This window comes from Blennius ocellaris, assembly GCF_963422515.1.
Source record: "Blennius ocellaris genome assembly, chromosome: 3".
Taxonomy (NCBI): domain Eukaryota; kingdom Metazoa; phylum Chordata; class Actinopteri; order Blenniiformes; family Blenniidae; genus Blennius; species Blennius ocellaris.
In genome coordinates this window covers 26,488,732-26,507,955 of record NC_137652.1, presented here as the reverse complement: position 1 = coordinate 26,507,955, position 19,224 = coordinate 26,488,732, and the positions used below count along the sequence as shown (strand labels likewise).

At 44.8% G+C, this 19,224-nt stretch overlaps 1 protein-coding gene across 1 annotated transcript; it reads left to right on the top strand.

The window, feature by feature from the left end:
• The first annotated feature begins 82 nt into the window (after positions 1-82).
• wbp1lb (WW domain binding protein 1-like b) lies at positions 83-17,650 on the top strand. The gene is made up of 4 exons (XM_080494228.1): positions 83-430; positions 8,155-8,257; positions 10,409-10,570; positions 14,119-17,650. Exons 1-4 carry the CDS (start codon positions 344-346, stop codon positions 14,925-14,927), a joined length of 1,161 nt encoding a protein of 386 aa, XP_080350354.1. The 5' UTR covers positions 83-343; the 3' UTR covers positions 14,928-17,650.
• The last annotated feature ends 1,574 nt before the right edge of the window (positions 17,651-19,224 follow it).

The following is a 19,224-nucleotide window of genomic DNA, read 5'->3' as shown; positions in this document are numbered from 1 at the left end:
CCAATCGGCGCCCAGTCCGCAAACCCACCGACGATCCGCGGAGCTGAACGCCCATCACGTTGCGCACATGGATCTGGTCGAGGTGACCACGCCACACCCAGCTGACCCAGGCGGCGTTCCTGCACCGGAGGAGCGGCTTGTGTAACAGCTGTATGCGCCCGTGCCTCCGCCGGCAACCAGCGGCGGCAGCGGCAGCGGCGGCGGCGGCGGCTTCCCCCCGGGTGAAATGTCCTGGACGCAGAGGAGGCGGCGCATACCGCGGCCGACCAGCGAGTGAGCAGCGTCGGGCGCAAGTCGCGTCAGCCACGGCGTTTCTACGTGGTCTTGCCCGCTTCTCGGAGGAATGCGAGGCGTGTGTCGGGGTGTTAACATGGGATTGTTCCTGCACGCCGTCGGCTCCGTCACCCCCACCGAGTCCGCCGCGGACCGGGTAAGAACCGTCAACAAACACGGGAGCGGCGGGTGCTAGCTGGTCCCGCGGCTAAAAGTTAGCCAAACTCCGCAAAAACACGCACTCTCCCGGCTGAATTCACGGAACTCTCCGCCAACGACCCGGCGTGGTTCCGCCGCCGTCGTTCGATATTTTTACTGTTTGTCGCTCGCCGTTTGTTGTCACGGAGGATTTAGCCGTGCGGGCTCCGCTGGGGCTAGCCGCCCGAGCTAACGTAGCGGCGGAGCCGAGGAGGAGACTCTCCACCCGGGGCCTCCTGCTCGACTCCGCTCCGCCGTCCCTCCTCCGACCTGTTTATGGTCAAACTCTTGACATTTTAGCCCAGAAAGGAGGTGTATAAACAACAAACCAGGAGACGCCGCTTGTCCCGGTGAGACTCCTGGAGTCAAAACAAGCGGAGACAAAACAGAAAGTAGCCTGGTAACTTGCTCTCAACTCCGTTTCGTAATCCGTGTTGTTGTCAGTGTGTTGACAAGATGATCATTTAATCTCAGTAGAGCCTCTCTCCAGGTCATCTCATACTTTAATCTGACATCGGGTACAAATGCCCGAAAACGGGGACAATATTACAGTTCAAGAAATAAATCCTGACTCCTGTATTTATGTGTGAACAGATTAAAAAAGTTTTCAGATGTAGAAATATTGTCCAGCAATCAGTTTCTGTGTGTCGACAAGGGGGAAATAACTTCCTGGAAGATCCAGTGTTTAGATCAGGGGTGCTAAAAGTGGCCCGTAAGAGACGTCAATCCGTCCGAACCACCAAGCAAATTGTTCGACTTTCAAAGAAAACTTTTTTTTTTTTTTTTTTTTTTTAAGTGCGGCTAAAGATTTTTTTGGGGACATTTCAATGTATTTTGGACCAGAAGGTTTCATTAAAATTGGCTTTATGTTGAGATTCTGATTCTAATTGAATGAATTTTGTGAAAATGTAGAGATTTCCACCACAAAGAGACGAGATTTAAAGGTTATTATGGCACTATTTTACCCTCTCAAGATGAAATTGCGCTTTATGTGGCTCCTGAACTAAAATGTGTTTGACAGCCCTGGTTTAGACCATCTGATGATTTTAGATACTTGGATTTGCCTGAAAGCGAGTTGGTATTTGATGTAAGAATACCTTAAAAAAAAAAAAAGCATATTGTTGACATTATCCCCCATTGATCCTGATAAGTTACTTCCGATATCATTGTAAAGAGCAGTTATTCGTTGAATTAGCTATTTAGAATAGACAAGTGCAAACTTAGAATGTTCACAGGATGCACTGGATGAAATGACATGCATGTCAGTATGTTTTGACATTACAACTGCAACACCTTTTGAATTTAAATTTAGATGTACTAGCAACATAACAATGTTTGCTAGTTGTGTATGGACATGGTTTAAGCTTTCAGATTCATTGCTTACGAAGAGCGAAGCTTTTATACAAGCAATATGCATAGTGTATTCATATATCACACATTAGTCATCATAAGTTTACTGATCAGGTGTTGCAATACTAAGTAATGAATTAACACAGAGACTAAATGTAGCAACGTTCAACTTAAGGGCTCAGTTCACGGAGACACGAAACCTGAATGTCAACTTTTTTATAGTGTGTAATTGCCACTGTCTTTCTGGAAACATTGTCCAATAATCCGTCTGTGTGTTGTATTGCTCATGCGGCTCATTGTGAAGTCCTTTTGTACACAGGGGGGCTGATTAACGTCTTAGTAAAAAAAGCAAAGCAACTTTATTTGCAATACACTTTACTGCAGCAAGGAAATGTATAAAAAGAAAATGAATTAAACAATACAATCACAAAGGAAAGAAGTGTTTACAACTAAATGTAATGCAAAAATGCTGTTTCTGCAGTTTTCCTGTCATCTCATCTCTTGAGATAGAGGAGATTTGTAAAACAGCAACTATTCAGGTTCATTATGACGGTTGACATTAAAAGTTGAGGTCATGCTTTGGGCGATGAGATCCACACAAACCGGTGAAGCACTGAACAGGCAGAACCCAGCGTTTTTAAAGCCAACATGAATAAAAACCATTGAGGGCCTCGATAAGTGTGAAACCACAGAGTCGCTTCATGAGGAATTATCGTTCATCCAGCAGTTTTTATTTCTGCAGCCATGCCTGAAACGATGCGGAAACTACATTGTGCAATTTCCCAGATGGATTTGTTTGGTTCAAGAATGCATCACAATTGGATGTGGAACCGAAATACCAACACCCGCGTCACGAAGTGGTTATTTTTATTGCATTGTTGACGTCACCGCAGAGTTTGGCCGTTTCGTTTGCGCAGGCAAGGTCGGCTGAAGTCCCTCTGCTCTGCAGGCTCAGGAGCCGGTGATACGAGGACACAGGCTCCAGTGGGAGTTTCTCTCCTCGACACGACTGTTCACACGTGGTGTCACACGCTTTATCTGCATTGGTTATCAGCACATGGATACGTGCACGAACCACGGGGTTGTAAAGTTATGCTTATAGGTCCATCGTAGGTCAAATGGGGACTTGCGCACACTTTCACACAGGCAACTTTGAGTCGGCGATCAACCTTTCCACGTGTCGTCAGTCACTGGAAGAACATAGAATCTCTGCACCGAATGGCCCGAAGCCCAGACTCAAACCCGCGAGGCGGTGGGGCGAACCACTGCCACCACATTATCAGACACGTCTTTTGCAGGTTAACCCAGTCAAAATTAATCATACCGGGAATATTGCCTTTGTTTGTCCCGGTATACTTGCACGAGGGTGTAATTGATTTATTGTTGGAATAATGTTCAAACCATCTCGACCTCAGTTCACGACGTATCCGTCCACAGCCGAGCCCCGAGTAGTTTTCCCTCTTTATTTACAGTCAGCAGGATTCTTCTGTTTGAGCTCGTGTTTACTTTTTGACTTCCAGCTCAGGATTTGGTGCTGAGCTCACCATCTCGTCTGACTGCTCTGTATACATGCGGACCGACCTTCGGTAACGTCGTCTGGCCGTGCTGGTCCTCGTCGGACTGAAAGTTTTTTTTTAACTACCATGTAAACATTGTGATGATTTACTTAATTCCTGACCTCTGTCTCACCTCAAGTCAAATTATATGAGCGTTCATGAAGTGGCAGACGTCGAGGCTGAAAGGAGGTATAGAAAATACCAGCAGTTTGAGTGAAAGCCAAGGTTCTGAACTGTTAAACCAGTGTGCAGGCGTCATTTTAAAATTAATCTTATCTCGTTAAAAAAAAAGAAAAAAAAAAAGAAGTTAATTTCTCACCAAGTTGAACTTTTGTCACTGTGGCGTGTTTAAACACTGATGCAGTTTTTTTCACACGTACTTAGAAGAGCCACAAGAGGAAAGAACTCAGAGGTGATGCTTTCATTTTCGGTTTATGTGATGTAATACCAAACATTTGACTTGAAACAGTATTTCTGTGTTGATGTACAGTGGGTTAGTACTGCATCTCCACAAAAGCCATGATTGGAGTCTGAACCTCCAGGTTCTCCAGGTCCGGGTGATCCCACTTTTCTTCTGACGACACAAACATCCACTCTTTCAGTTGCAGACTGACTAAACATCAGTGTGATTGTTTATGATTGTCTTTCTCTGACCAAAAGGAGTTGGAGGTCTCCTGCCCCTTGCTCAGTGGTGGCCGTCAAAGACCTGCTTCCACTAAACTTTTCTGAAGGCCAAGAGTTCAGGATCTTACTGGAATATTTGTAATCTGATTACCCCGGCCCAGAGCAAACCTACTGCACAAAATGCTTCAGCAGCATTTAAAATCTCAAGATAGTCATTGACCGTGGCCCTGAATGCCCACAATGTTTCCTGGGACAATAAAAAAAAAAAAAAAATGCCCGGCTCTAGATTTTGCCCGAGTGTTTTCTTAATGTTTTGGTTTCGTCGCAGAAAGTATTTGCACAGGACCTCTGGAGCACGAATGCAGTATCAAGGTTTGTCTTAACTGGAGGAACTGTGACGGGCTTGGGCACATCTTAAGACCCTGAACGTTCGAGGAACGCCACAAAACATTCTAATCTGTTTGCACGCTTGAACAATGAGACGTGTTTATTAATGGTATTGCCCGGCTGAGTACCTGCAGAGTGAGAAATCCAGGTGATGATGTGGTAGACGACTGCGAATGAGCACTATGTTGGAGAAGTGATGTTACGTTAGAAAGATTGAGCCGCAAACGTATTATTTGTTCTTATTTGGAGGGGGAATCGTTGTTTGTGAGGCTTGTCGCCATTAGTCGTTGTTCAAATGTATCAGCAGTTCTTGCTTGTCACCATCTCGACGAACAAGTGGCCAGAAAAGTCCTCGTCTGTAGAGGAGGCGAAGACCTGCAGGCTGTGCTCAGTGGATTAGTAGGACTGAGGAGGTTTGAACTTGTGTTTTCAGCAGCTCCTCATTATTGAGGTTGATTATTTTCTGACATACCAATCATTTCAGAGGCTGGTAACTCAATCTGGCCTTAATCTGGTGCTGAGCGGGTGGATTGAGACAATGAGACGGGCGAAATCGAGTCCGTCCAGATTCTTTGCCCGGTCGCTGTCTGCATGTGAGGATTAGTAAATAAATACTCTGTGATCTTAGAAATGTCTTTTTACTTCAAATATGTGGCATCACTTTACCTTTTCAGCAGCAGGCAACACGCTAGTTCTTGCGCTTGCCTTAATGCAAGGCGTAAGGATTACTGTCGTAGGCAGCCATTTAGTGCTATTATTATTATTATTATTATTATTATTTATTTGTTATGGGGTTTTTTTCCCTGCTCGTAACTAGTCCGCCACTGTTAGGAGCACGGACACAAAAAGTACATCAAACACGTGAGGAATATGTTGCTCCGATTCTTTTGAACAAATTGGGTAATCGTTTCTGAATAAATTCCCATTATGCTGCAGAAAAAAATGTTCCATACAAAGTGTATGTGAGACACCGAGTTAACTAATTAATTGCACAATTTTCTGTAATTAATCGCAATGTTTTTCTCCTGAAGACTGAAGCTTGTAATGGATATTTCTTCAGGGAAAACCACGGACGTAATGTCGACTCAACACACTGAGACTATATTTATATTCAAAGGCTATTTTTATAATGTCCTTTTAGCTTTGCGTGAATGCAAGTACCTGCAAGATAAGCTGCTATTTTTTATTTATTTTTTGCATGCGTTGAACCCTGCTCACGACTCGGCTTTTCAAAGGTTAACAAGCTTCATGCCATTATGTGGGTGATGCGTTCAGGTGCATCACGCAACTCCCGACATTTCTTTTTCTTTTTTTCCTTTTTAAATTTGGTGGGTTGCCGCTTATATTGCCGGTGCACTCAATAGATGTTTCCTCCAGCTTTAGCAGTGTGGTGGCTACTGGTCAGCCAACATGGCAACCTGCTGTTTTGCTGCAGAACTACTTCTGCGGTCGTTAAAGTCGGCTTTACAAAGTAAAGCTAATGACTTTCACTTTCTCACGAAGCCGTCGGGAAACATTTTAAAGTGAAATGAACGTGTTTTTTTTGACGGCACTAGTGTGCGTGTGCGTGTGTGTGTGTGTGTGTGTGTGTGTGTGTGTGTGTGTGTGTGTGTGTAAAAGCTTTTTTTTTTTGTACTGGTTCTTCAGCCTGTTGTTCAGAAAATAGCAAACGCACGTTTTTTTTTTGTGTATTTCACAGCAAAAAAAAAGTGCCAACATGCAGAGTACAAAGTGTACAGAGGAGAGTAACTTCAACTGATTACAAGCAAATCTGAGGGACAGAAGGTCAAGTTTGTCTTCGTCCGCCTGCGAAGAGATTTATTCATTTATTTATTTATTTTTTACTTAATGAGGCAGAAACAGCTGCTGATCCAAAAAACAGGTCTTGATGTCGGCGGCCTGCTTTGTGCTGACTTGTCGCGCCACATGTGACGAATCATTCCTGTGTTACCGCCCTGCGTCCGGCTGGCTTTCTTCATGTGGTTCTCTGCTCCGCCACACACTTTACACACACCTCCTCTCACTCTGTGCACCTTGTTATCCTTCAGCAGCTCGAAGCGCGCTCTCCACTGCTGCTTGGAAATTTCCGTCAAGCAATCCTTGTCGTGTGTGCGCAGAGAGCTCTTTGACCATCGTTCGATGGGATAATGGCTCATGGGGGCTCACCTGGACTCTACATCATGTCTTTCAATCTGGAGCCTGCGCCGGTAATCTGGAGAGATTTGTTTCATTTAGAATGTTGCTTTTTTTTTTAATGAAATGCAGAATGAAACATTCGAGATAACGTTGCCATGTTGAGTTATCTGGTAAGCCTCTCTGAGGGGTTTGAAACGTGTTACAGAGTCATGAGTGTTTCAGATGAAACGGCACACAGACTGCTGGATTGGAAACTTGCTGCACTGATCGGAGTGATAATTGCTTAACTGTTGTTTATTGCCCATCGATGTGTAGCAGTTGAAAGTTGAAGCTCCCAATGAAAGCATGAAGCCGGTTTAGTCTTATGATCCTAATTCTTTACAATTTAACTACAGGGCAGCTTTACTACTCATTAACAGCAATTATGTAAATCCTTGGTTTTTGAGACATTCCCATAAGGAAACAGCAGCTTTGCTGAGTCGTGCTCTCTGCAGCTGCTCGTCGCTGTCCCCCTTTCTTCTGTGCCTTGTGGGGAGTCGCTGTACAGACAGGTTTGCTTGCTGACTTCCAGTGAGCACAGGCTACATACCACACTACGTAGAACAGGTTTGAGAATGAACTCGGGCCGTTAGATGTGACACCTGATCCTCGATCAAACCGTTTTTACAGAACAAGCAGATGAGAATGAATGAAAGCAGACGGAATTCGGTCAATTAAAGTGATTTCACGTAACTTCGGGCAACTTTAAGGTGTCTGCTTTGAAAAAGATTAAGTTGTTCCATGAATACGCTAGTACTTTGGTTAGAGGTGGTGTGACAAAAGTACAATCCGAGCTCTATTCAGAACACGAACATGGACGGATCAATACGGTATCGGTTTAATACGTCCATCGTCATAAAACCTCTAAAAAAACAAAAAACACACAAAGCGCTGGTTCCCTTAAGGAAACCAACATTGGCAGAGACTATTTAAAATGTGTGATCAAAATATTCAATGCTGCTGTTAAAAAGTAAACATTGGTTCACGACAAATGGCTCAAATTTTCTCACAACCTACTTGTGGAACATTATTCTGTGATAGGATGAAAAGTAAAGATTAAAAACAGTCGAGAGAGATCGAAAGTGAAAAAGTTGCATTACAGCAGTCCTACGTTAAATACTGTATCATTTCTAATCTGTACAAAATGAATGAAAATATATGGAACTCCAACCTGTTTTATCTTTTCCTCTGCATCCAGCGGTTTAACTCACACAGTGGCAGTGAAAATTTCAAATCTTCCTTTCGTTTGACCTGATTTGTGTGCAGCAGCATCCATCCTGCTAAAGATACTCATCGTATCACATCGTATAACACACGTCACCTTTTAACTGTGGCGCTTCTCAAATGATCAGCTTGTCCGTGATCACTTGAGGCCGTGCTATTGTTGAGGACACTTTTCTATCCTGTCACTTTATCTGCTGATTTTCGTGCATTCTTGTGCCCATCTATGTGGAAAAACAACCCCTGCCATGTCTACCAGGCACATTCGAGCTATAAATACACCAGAAACTTGGTTCAGGGACTGTTGCTGCCGTCCTGTACCCATGATAACTCCCATGTTTTCCTCTTTGTTTTCCCCTTGTCTTTGCAGAGCCTGCTGCACTGTGAAGGCGTTAACAACCAGAGCTACATCTGCGAGTCGGGACACTGCTGCGGAGAGTCCCAGTGCTGCAGTTACTACTATGAACTCTGGTGTAAGTCTCCTCCTTGACCCGGCGTGACCACGCCCCCACTCTGCTGCCGTTAATTAAGCCGCTGCGATTATCTCCTCACTAATCCATCTCTGATTACGTGTATTATGACCTGAAGCGATGATGCGATGCCTCTCGTTGGGCGATCCGCCAAGCTGCGTTGTTGTCGTCGGGAAGCTTTCGGGCGCAGTCGTTGACGTCTGAGGCTCCGGAGGAGCAGATGAAGTGGCATGACCTGAAAGGCTGTGTCAGTGTGTCTTCACACTGTGTTCTCTCGCTGGCGTGGTACAGTCGGGAGCAACGCCACGGGCAACAATTCAGACGACACCTTGAACCCGACGGAGCAGTTTGAGTGGATGATGACAGTGATGAAGTGTTCAGGGAAACCTGGTTACCTGTAAGGACTGGCGGCATGCAAAGCTTCTGCCAGACATGAAGTCCAACATGACTTTGTGTCGCAATGTGAATAATGCCATGAATTGCACAAATGTCTTTCTTTCTTTTTTAACCTTTTTTTGTGCACTTTCATTATCTGCATTCCTTGCCTCGTGTGTCAGGTGAAATCACAGACCGAGCCGCTCTGCAGGGTAAACAACCGTTTGGTCATTACACACAGACACTCTGAACGACGGCTCTCTACTGGAGCTCGGTTTATTACAAGTGTACCAAATGAAGAGGCTGTGCAATAAGTTCCACGGAGCGAAAGAGTTAAAAGTCGTACGTGAATAACCTTTGCTGTGGCGCTGCAGAGAGCTCCACTCCAGTCCTTTCTTCAGCTGGTTATTAAGAAGTTGAACAGGTTCAATTGTTGACTTCGTCAGATTACAGCGTATGTCTTCGCTACATGGATGACATGATTTACTGTCTCACTCCCAAACCTGTTGCATTTTGAGTCCTGTCATTCAGCGCAGCAGAGTTTTTTTATTTTGTTTTGTTTTGTTTTTTTTCCTCATTCATTTCCAGACTGTCTCTCACAGTCGACCTCCAAGTGAAGTTCCGCACATTTTTCTGTCGTGACGTACCGGCGGTCCGTTTACATCTGATGTCCCCATCTGTGTTTCAACTGAAGTCTTGATAGACCAGTTCTACAAATGGCTCCGTGTACAGAATCAGGCCTGCATGCTGCATCACGCACCAATCAGCCAAAACATTATGATCCCTGGCATATTTGGCCGCAAGTGAACATTTAGTCCTCGGTGTATTTAGCAGTAACAATGGTGTATGGATTAAAAATAAATTTAAAAAAAATTGTGCTTGCCAGACAGCTCAGCCGGAGCATCTCCAAAAACTGGAGCTTCATTTGAGGCATTTTGTGTCAAAAGTGGCAAAGGAATGGATTATGAGGTATTGTGGTCACAGGCTCCTAAAGCTCCATGGTGCACCTGTTTAGTAGAGATGATCCAACAGATGTGCAAAATGCTGCAGATGTTGAAGCGGCGTCTGATAGAATAGTGTCTGTTGCTCACGCGGCTGTGAAGTTAAGTTATTTCATCCCCACATCCCAGTACCCTCACAGCAGAAGTAACCAGTGACCAAAAGGCCCCGTATACACAAAGATTAACATTTAAAAAAAACCAAAACAATGTACATTTACCTAGAAATGCTGAAAATGATGTATTTTTTCATGTTGGGCCACTAGTGGGCGCTGTTATTTATTTTTGTAATGCAAACACACACACACAAACACAATAATAGATACAATTTACAAACGGTTACAATTTTTGCATTGTTTTTCCTATTTTCTTTCTCTCTTTGGTATTTATGCTGTTGCAAAGTAGGAGCAAAATATTTGCCACTGCTTTGAATTAAAATGTGTTTCTGCTGCACAAGCGGACCGATCTCTCAGGGTGAAGTCCTGCGATCAGACCTGGACCTCTCCGTGACCGTCAAGTCCATTCCTTGGCATAAAGTGCGGAATATGGATGCACACAGAGTGCAAGCATGTTGATGCTCGGCTGTGTTGGAACCAGATGTTGGCAGTATTTGATCTGCAGCGTTCTGTTATGTTAGCAGCGGGCGCTTTGTGTTACATCAGCACACGGACACTGGGAAACATGTTTTCCCCAGTTTAATCCAATTATTCCCCCACGTGTTTATTTTGTACGTGTGAATGGGAGTGATTTCTTTCTTTCTGGTTTGTCCTCCTGGTTTCAGGGTTTTGGCTGGTGTGGGCGATCATCTTCATCCTGAGCTGCTGCTGCGTGTGCCACCACCGGCGCACCAAACACCGGCTGCAGCAGCAACAGCGGCAGCACGAGATCAACCTCATCGCCTACCACGAAGCACACAACTACCCGTCTGTGCCCTTCTACTTCAGTAAGAGCGAAACACACACTCGCAGGTCTGCTAGCCCTTGAAGCGCAGAGGCACAATGTGGAGGGGAGCTAGAAGTGAGGCTTATATTCATTGGTTTTGAATCCCAGGCGTGGTCTCTCGTTTGAAGCCACTCCGCTGTGTAATACGTCCAGAAGTTTGGTTTTGAAGTAAGTTCGTGTTCTGAAAAGACGGTTCTCTGGTTGAAATTGACTAACATGTTACTTTAAAGGCCTAATGAAATGTAAAACACTACTTTGCAAAAAACGATAGTTGGGCTACTACTTGTAAGGTTCCTCCGACTCTGCCCCACCACGGTTGTCGTAGAACAAAGTTATTTTAATTTTGAATCTCCAGCCGAGGAAGTCGGGGGAATCCTTCTTTATGAGCATGACGTCAAGAGTTGTGCAGATCTCGATCAATTGTGTTTATATCGGCTTGTTTCCCTCTTAAATATCCAAGTTTAACAGTGTTTTGAAGTTATAGTCGGCGTTTTTTGAGCCTTGACGAAAGATTGAGCCTGGAAGAGACCGAGAGAGGAGAAAAGGAGCACAGGCGGCGGGAGCGGCTAGCCGTTAGCTCGCGCGGCTAGTAGACGATCAAGTAATACCTGGACTCATCTTCGGTGATTCCGCGCAGTGGCAAAAGCGCTTCGACATGATCCAGGAAGCCGGTCGTTCTGCCAAAAGTCAGAACGCCTCAAAGCCTCAAAGGTGAAAACTGGCGGCTGCTGAGGAGACGAGGACAAATGGAGGACGAAGCGTCTTCTGCTTCCTCAAACATGTTCCAGACGGGGTCACCGATGGCAGAACCACCTTCTGTGTCTTCTTCATCAATCACTGGGTTTGAAATGATGATGATGATGATGAAATATTGTTAAATTCAGCCTCTTTGTTGTCAAAACTCTGATCCTCCATAATGTAAACACAGCTTGGGCGTGTGCACAACTAGTGATGTCACTCTATTATTGTCAGAAGCTCCGCCCAGCAACGGAAAAACCACTGTTTATCGGCTATTTTGTTGCAGTTTGCCGTGTTTTAACATTTTACCCTTGGGCCAGTTAGCATAAAAAGGATCCTAGAAGTGACAGCCTGAGTGTTTTGGAGGTCAAATTTTCATTTCACTAGGACTTTAAAGCTAAACACAAAACCATGTCATTTAAGTGGACAAAGCTAGAAATTAATTTCGATTCTTGCTTCTCTACACACACAAAACAAAACCTTGCAGGCGATATGTTCCTCCAAAACCTGTAAATTTATTTCCGCAGTAAAGTTAAATTAGTGAAAAACACCATCAGCACCAGCATGTGTCTATATATATATATACAGTCTGCTAGATCACATGACCTCCAGATTTAAACAAGTCAGAACAAAAACCCACTCTGACAAGCCCACGTTTCAAGGTTTACTGTGACCTCGCTCCTCCACACGATTCGCCGCTGCTCCTCGGCCCATCGGGCTCCGTCCGCCGTCGTGGAGTTTGCCCTCCGTTTTCCCCCCGACTGGACGAATTAATTGCACCTGCCGTCCCACTTGCCCGTCTGGGGCGCCGGCGCCAGGTAATGCGTGACTGGAGGTAATACATGAGTGAGGTGGCACATAGTGGACGGGGAGAGCCAAACGTTCTCCACCTCGCACTTTTTGACACTCGCACACTGTCATCGAGTGTCTTTTAATAAAAGGGGAGCGTCACCAGATGGTTATTTTTGTGCGCCGGCGTGCCACACCCACGTCTACAAGGTCAACAAGTGCATGTTTTCCGACTGAACGCGGCGGCGCTGGAAATCAGGGTTTTCTCCCTGACAGCGCTACGTTTTTGTCACTTTTCACCAAGACAAATTTACGTGGAGCCACAAAGCAAGTTCACTTCTTCAGAATGAGGCTGCGGCAGCTAGAAACGTTTAATGTAGAGCAGAGATGTCAAACTCATTTCAGTTGAGGGGCCACATCCACCTAGTCTGACCTCTGGAGGCCCAACAAGTCAAACATCACATGTTAAACTGCAGATATGAATAAATGCAAAGTCTTTCCTTCTTTTGATCCTTTTGTAGCTGCAAGAATTTGCCAGTCTGTTCTGAAATATACATATTAAAGTAAATCAGATATTATATTTGCAACCAAAAAAAAAACCTCAGTCACCTGTATCTGGAAATCGTATTTTATTCAGGATTAAAACAATTTGTCACCATCTGGAAGTTGTTTTGAGTTTACGTGTCTAAAGTATCACTTCACATAAGTTGGCCTCATTGTTTTATTGTAAAAGGTGTTGTGTCATGTGACCTCCACAGACGCATTAATGTCGGGGGTCAAATTCTGACCAATGTTATTTTTGCCAATTTGGTGTTTTTAGAACAGCCTCTGTCAGTTTTCATATTTATACTTTAAAAAATAAAAATCACATGGCGGGCCGGTTCTGGCCCCCGGGCCGCACGTTTGACATCCCTGCTGTAGAGCTTTTATGTGCGTACAAAATAAAATGCATTCACAAAGGATGGAAATGTGTTGCATTACATTTTCAGCTGGGTTTTTTTGGACCAGATTTTAGCAGTTTCACCCTTCTCCGTTTTTTTTGTTTTTGTTTTTTAAGCAATTTTTCGACAATTTTTAGGTTTTTAACCACTTTGATTTCTTTAAAGAAGTTGTGCGTGTTTTCATCTCATTTTTAAGCTTTTTTTTTTTTTTTTTCTCGTTCTTTCTGATTTATTTTTTTTTAAGCTGTTCTGGCATTCTTCTCCATTTACGGTGGTTTTAGCCATTTTTTTTTTTCCCCCATATTCGTTATCTTTTAGAAGCTGTTTTTTAGCCGAGAGATAAGAGTCCCTTTTAAACCGACTGGTTAAAACCTCAAAACCTGATCAAATGTTTATTAATGTATAATTTTTTGAACGCTTCAATGAGCCACTGCAGAAGGTTGCAGACACTGGAAAGCGTTTTCAGTTTGAATTTGCATTAATTCACAATGCAGGGTGACATTATTTCTCACAGTTTAGTCAGTCTTTTGCGATTTCTATGTTACGCATTTTGTTCAAACTCAATTATAAATCATTACAATAGAAATCAGTTAATACCGCCGCTACCAGTCCCTTCAAAGTTGATCTTGCGTGTCTTCCAGGTTGAACGCCGCTGGCACAGCATGTTGCCGATAAGAAAACTCCGGAGTTTTTGCTCGAACTGACCCGCATAACTTAACAGATCAGTGGCTCAGATGTGATGTTTGCTCTCGGATCCATCCACCGTCTCACGCAGCGTCGGAACCCTCCATGTTTGCGTGCCCCACTTTTCAAGAAACGGCCAGCATTGCTTTCTTGGCACCGTGCCAGTGTTGCGATACCATCCCGCTCAGCACTGCCGTGGCCCTCGGCACACTTCTGACCCAGAAATCGGCTGTGTTTTTTGTCACATTTGTCCTCCTGCTGCTTTTGGAATGTTTGGAAAAATTGGCGCGGGACGTCCACCCAGGCCACAGTGACATTTGTTACGAGTGAGACACTTTGGCTAACCTCCACCATTGTGTTTACTGATGCACATCTGTTTTTGTGTCTTTCCTCTCAGGGTTTCTGCCGAACTACCTCCTGCCAGATTACGAAGAGGTGGTCAACCGGCCACCGACTCCTCCCCCTCCCTACAGTGCCTTACACACAGGCCCATCCTCGGTGGTGACGAGTCCGCTGGCTCCCGAGCAGCAGGAAGGACACTGTCCGGCCGGCCAGTCGGCCCCGGCGGCCCCGAGCTCCGACGGTCTGTGCTGCAGGCCCAGTCTAGAGGAGCCGCAGCCCCCCGCCTTCGACTTCAGGCCCAAGCCTGACAACAAGCCCACGCCGACGGCACAAGACTCGGGCGTGATCCTGGTGTCAGACGGTCTCGGCAGAGACGGACTCACCGGCCAGGAGAAGAGGAGCGGCGGCGGCGGGGACGAGTCCTGCAAGGACGCCCTGCTGAAGGACCTCGGCCTGTCCGAGGGCGGCGCCGAGGATATGGAGCGGCTCCCCGGCGGACGGAGGAGGCGCTTCACGGGGGACTCCGGGATCGAGGTGTGCGTGTGCGGCACGCGGGGGGGCGGCGGCGGCGGCGCCGGAGGGACGGGCCAGGAAGGCAAAGAGCTGAGGGAGCTGGAGAGCCTGCTGGGTCGCGAGGTGGACGAGGAGGAGGAGCAGGACGAAGAGGGGGCCGGCGACTTCTGCGACAGCTGTGGCCATCGGGCTTCCATCGGGGTGGAGGAGGAGCAGGCGCCGAGGGGGCCGGAGAGGCGGTCCGGACGCGCGCCGGCGGGGAGTCCGCACTCCCCCGTCTGCCTCCTCCTCCACACCATCACGGAGCAGGAGGGGCCAGCGGTCGGCGCCAGCACCGAGCCGCAGGGCTGAAGCCAGCGGAGGACAGAAGTGCACTTGCGTCGGAGCAGGCGTTTCGTGTGTAAATGCTAACTTGAGTGTTTTAATGTGTGCGTCCGTGTAAAAAAAAAAAACGAAAAAAAACAAAACAGAAGGAGACGTGTGGGAGCAGCGAGCGAGGGACGACGTGCTCCTCCCCCGCACCGGAGCAGTGGCCTTAACCTGTGGAGCCGCCGTTCTGTTTGGGCTCTGCACGCCCACACAGCCTGTGGCAGTTGAGAAACACACACACACACACTTATACACACACACATGTTCCGCTCATAAGCCACGAGCGAATCGCCGAGGCCGTGGCGTGAACGCGGCGGCGGCGGCGTGAAGCGGCTCTCTCCAGGCGGCGAGCTGCGCGGTAAAACGAAGACGCAGCGGGAACACTTTGCATTGTGCAAACCACAGGGGGGGGGTGTTTATGCAAGCTGATACTGTACAAGGACAACAGAACAAGACGTGGTGGGACGTCCCGTTATACTCGCGCTAAAGTGCTTTTTCAGCGAATCAAGAGCCGCTCTGCCTTGTGTCTGTCTGTGTTGCTAATGACGCGGAAGTGAATTAACAAATCCTAACATGGGCAGTTCCTATTTTGCACAATATGCTAATTACCTTTAGATTTCCGCGGGGGGGGGGATTAGATCACAACAGATAAAACTTAGTTTTATAAATGATTTAGTCTTAAATTGCAGTACGTGATCAGGGTTTGTTTTCATATCTGGAAGAAATGGATCTCAGCGAGTTGTTGGTCGGCAACGCAGCAACAACTTCCTTACAGGCCTTTTTAGACGTTTGTTGTACGTGCCTACTCAAAGAAGAAAAGAAAAGCTTTTCCTGAATTATATAAAAAAGCTTTGAGACGTCCTGAATAAAGGCAGGTACCAAAAAAAAACGAGAAGAATGTTGAGCTTGTTAGAGATTACAGCCGCCAGACCTCAAACGTGTGTCAGTCACTAATGTGGTTTTCCACCTTCACCAGCTTTACACTACAAAACCATGAATGTTTGCAGTCTGCGATTGAATGGATTTTCATATTTGTTGGTTTGTCTTCGGCTTCCTGGCCTTTTTTTTTTTTTTTTTTTTCTAAAGGTCCAGTGTGTTGGAGTTAAAAAGGACAAGTCAGATATTCACAGCTCTTTTTGTTTGTGTAAAACGACGCGCCACCGCAGCAGGAAGCTGGAAAAGTCCAACCAAGCACACGTTGCAGCAACGACACTCACCAACCGTGACCCGATGGATCTTTTTAGTTTGGTTTTTTTTGAAGAAAATATCTCCTCCTGGTTGTGGGGGGGGGAAAAAAAAACTGTCAAATGTCCCAAAAAATATTTTAAATTCTGGTTTGAATATTGTTTCATTTAAAAAAAAAAATCCAGTCATTGCAGGTGCAGAAAGATTTGAACCCCTGGAGTATCTGCCTCAGACCAATGTTGACAAATGTCTCGTCTCCTCAGTTTCCAGGAACTCTCCCGCCCCGTCTGGGTTCCATGTTCATGCTACTTCGTTAGCATTAAGGCAGCTAGTTGCTCTCCTGCCTCTTCCACCCAAAGTCATTGTCCTTTAAACCTGGTAAACTCATCCCTTCCAGCCGCATTGAGCCCTGAGACGTGTTTTGAGCATGTTTGACACCCCCTGCTTCAGAGAGGACCTCTGTGAGACGTTTTGTATCCTCATGTTTTCACTAGATGCATTTTTATAGAACAGACGGACTCTCTGAATGGCCGTTAACAATGTGGGTTTCAATACACATAACTTGTACCTTGCGACTCGGCTCCAGGGGGGAAGATTCATGCTTTCACAGCCCGATGACCGGAAAATGTCTGCAGGACGTCAAAGAAACTGAAACCAAAACATTGAAAGGGTGGGTTAAAGTGATGGAGGAACGGTGGAGCCGCCATCTTTACCGGTTCTGGTTTTATCATCAGTCCGTCTGATGTGAACTGGTTTGATTCAGTAAGAAACTGCTGCACTGTGAACCTGGAAACAAAGATGAGACAAGAAAATGAGTTTGAATATCACTTTTTAAATGCACATGATGATGATGAATGTGCCACTAATGATATGAACTACAAATTGGATTAAGCACAAGAGACTCGCACCCTAAAAGCCTCCAGTAGTGGATGAGTTCCCGTCGGTTTCCAGCACAAGCAAAAGTAGAATGTGAAGTTTCTGTATTAAGCTGACTGAATTTTACCCGTCGAACACACTCTAAAGAGCTTTTTATGTGGACGCTTTATCAAACATGTTATCGTGGTACATGTAGTGCAAAGATTAGCTTCTTATTTTGTTTTCATTTTGGCTAATTCCTTTCAAAGTTAATGGGGATTATAATTTCTCAAAACCACTTTATATTTTCAAAATGTGTACAATATTCTGTAACATGTTTATGAACCAAATACTTGTTTTTCATAATTTTGATGAAATCATTAGCTTTATTCTTGCAGATTATTATTATTATTATTTTTCCATTGTGGGTATTACTCTTGTTGAAAAGAAAGAAGGAAAACTCTTGAGAAACCGAAGTGGTGTGAAGGGGTGCATTTGACTAACAGTACAGTTAATAATCTGTAAAGATCAGGGGCATTTTGCCAAAGAATCCTTCTTTTCTTTGTGAGTGTGTGCGGCTTTGCACCTTGTCTTTGAATGTTTCTGATCATAAGCCATTTATTACACCCAAGATGGATGTATGTTCAATAAACATGAGATTCAGACACTGTGTGCAGTCTGTGGTTTGTTTATGACGCCGCTGAAGCTCCATGTTTGTCGCTTTTCCAGCTTGAGGTGCACGAAGAAGCACAAAAGACTCAACTTTCTCCTGATTGAAAGATACGTTTTTGTACGATTTGCCCGACTGGACTCTGTCAGAGGAGCCACGTGTTTTGACATCTCCGGTACGGAAGATTAAAGGTTGAACTAAATAAAACCTGCTATCCCATCAGCTGAAATGTGCTGAAAGAACGGAGCGAAAAGGTTACGCGTTTAAAAATATCTTATCAAATTACTCCTTAAGAGACGGTCCTTCCTCATTGCTTTGACACACATTTCACAAATAACACTTCCTGTTTTCAGGCCGGCCACGGAATAAAACCCTCCCCCACGTGGTTATTACTGTAGATCTCAGCTTCATACTGAATCTCAATGTTTCTGTGAAGAGTAGTGATACAGCCGCAGTTCAGGTTACAGTGTCGTGCAGGAGAAGGAGTCCAGCCGGCCTGCAGAACTCGCTCCTATTAATAGCACATTAGCATAGCTGGAGATCTGGGCCCGTATTCATCAAGCTTCTTAGAATTACTGCTGAGAGTTGAACATTTATTCCCTGAAAGCAGCACTTAAAATGTTATCAAGTGTCATACTTGCATTTTCAGCTCAACCTTAAAGAAAAAAAAAAAAAAGTCAACTTCAAAATGTGCATGAAATTACCGGAGGTACTAAAGTTTGTGCCACGACGTTCATGTTGTTTTGTTTTATTGTTTTTTTTAACTTGACCAATAACAGTATGAATTGTATAAACTACTAATTTATTCAGTGATCATTTCTAGAAATTACTGCAAATATCAAGGTGCAGACAAACATTTCTTGAGATCCAGAATGTAGAAATTTCCAACCCCAAAACCCTTTCCACTTCACTTAATGAGTCGTCTTGTTGTTGTTTTGTTTGTTTGTTTACAACAGGAAGCTTAATGTACATGCCCTGAATGTCTTCTTCTCTATTTTTGAGTTCTAGCACCACCTGTAGACCTTGCATATGTACTCCATTATTTTTAGGTCGTTTTGACGCTGTTGTAGATATTTCCTGAACCGGTGCCATGTGGACGCGCAGCTTTTTGAGAACGACGGGGAGAAAAGATTGTTTGGGCTCGTGTGGACAGAGCCCTAATCACCTTATTGTATTTAGCGACACCAACATTTCAAAATGTGTGCATGTTTTAATTCTAAAAGTTATTCAGAGTTATTTTCAAAATATATATATTAAATAATAATCATACAGTCCAAGCAAATGACAGTTAGAGTTGCACAAATAGAAGAATAATAGTGAAATCAGAAGTTGACTAACTGTTGTTTGCTGGTTTTATTAGAAGAACAATAGCGGAGGCTGTGGCTGTTTTCTTATATCCATTTGCAACATGCGACCTCCTGGTTGGGAGACGGCCACTCTGTATATATTACAACATTTTTCCATTACATTATGTATTTAACATTTCGAATACAAAATGTATTTTTAGCAATAGTGTATATTTGCAAATTGTGTTTATAGTAGTCAATATTTAAGCATATTCCTGTTCTT

What these genes read in the sequence shown, in the direction of transcription:
- wbp1lb (XM_080494228.1), top strand. Translation starts at nt 344, where the DNA reads ATGCGAGGCGTGTGTCGGGGTGTTAACATGGGATTGTTCCTGCACGCC. An exon ending in TTACTACTATGAACTCTGGT is followed by an intron (nt 8,258 to 10,408) that starts GTAAGTCTCCTC and finishes TCCTGGTTTCAG; the next exon opens with GGTTTTGGCTGGTGTGGGCG. An exon ending in GTCTGTGCCCTTCTACTTCA is followed by an intron (nt 10,571 to 14,118) that starts GTAAGAGCGAAA and finishes CTTTCCTCTCAG; the next exon opens with GGTTTCTGCCGAACTACCTC.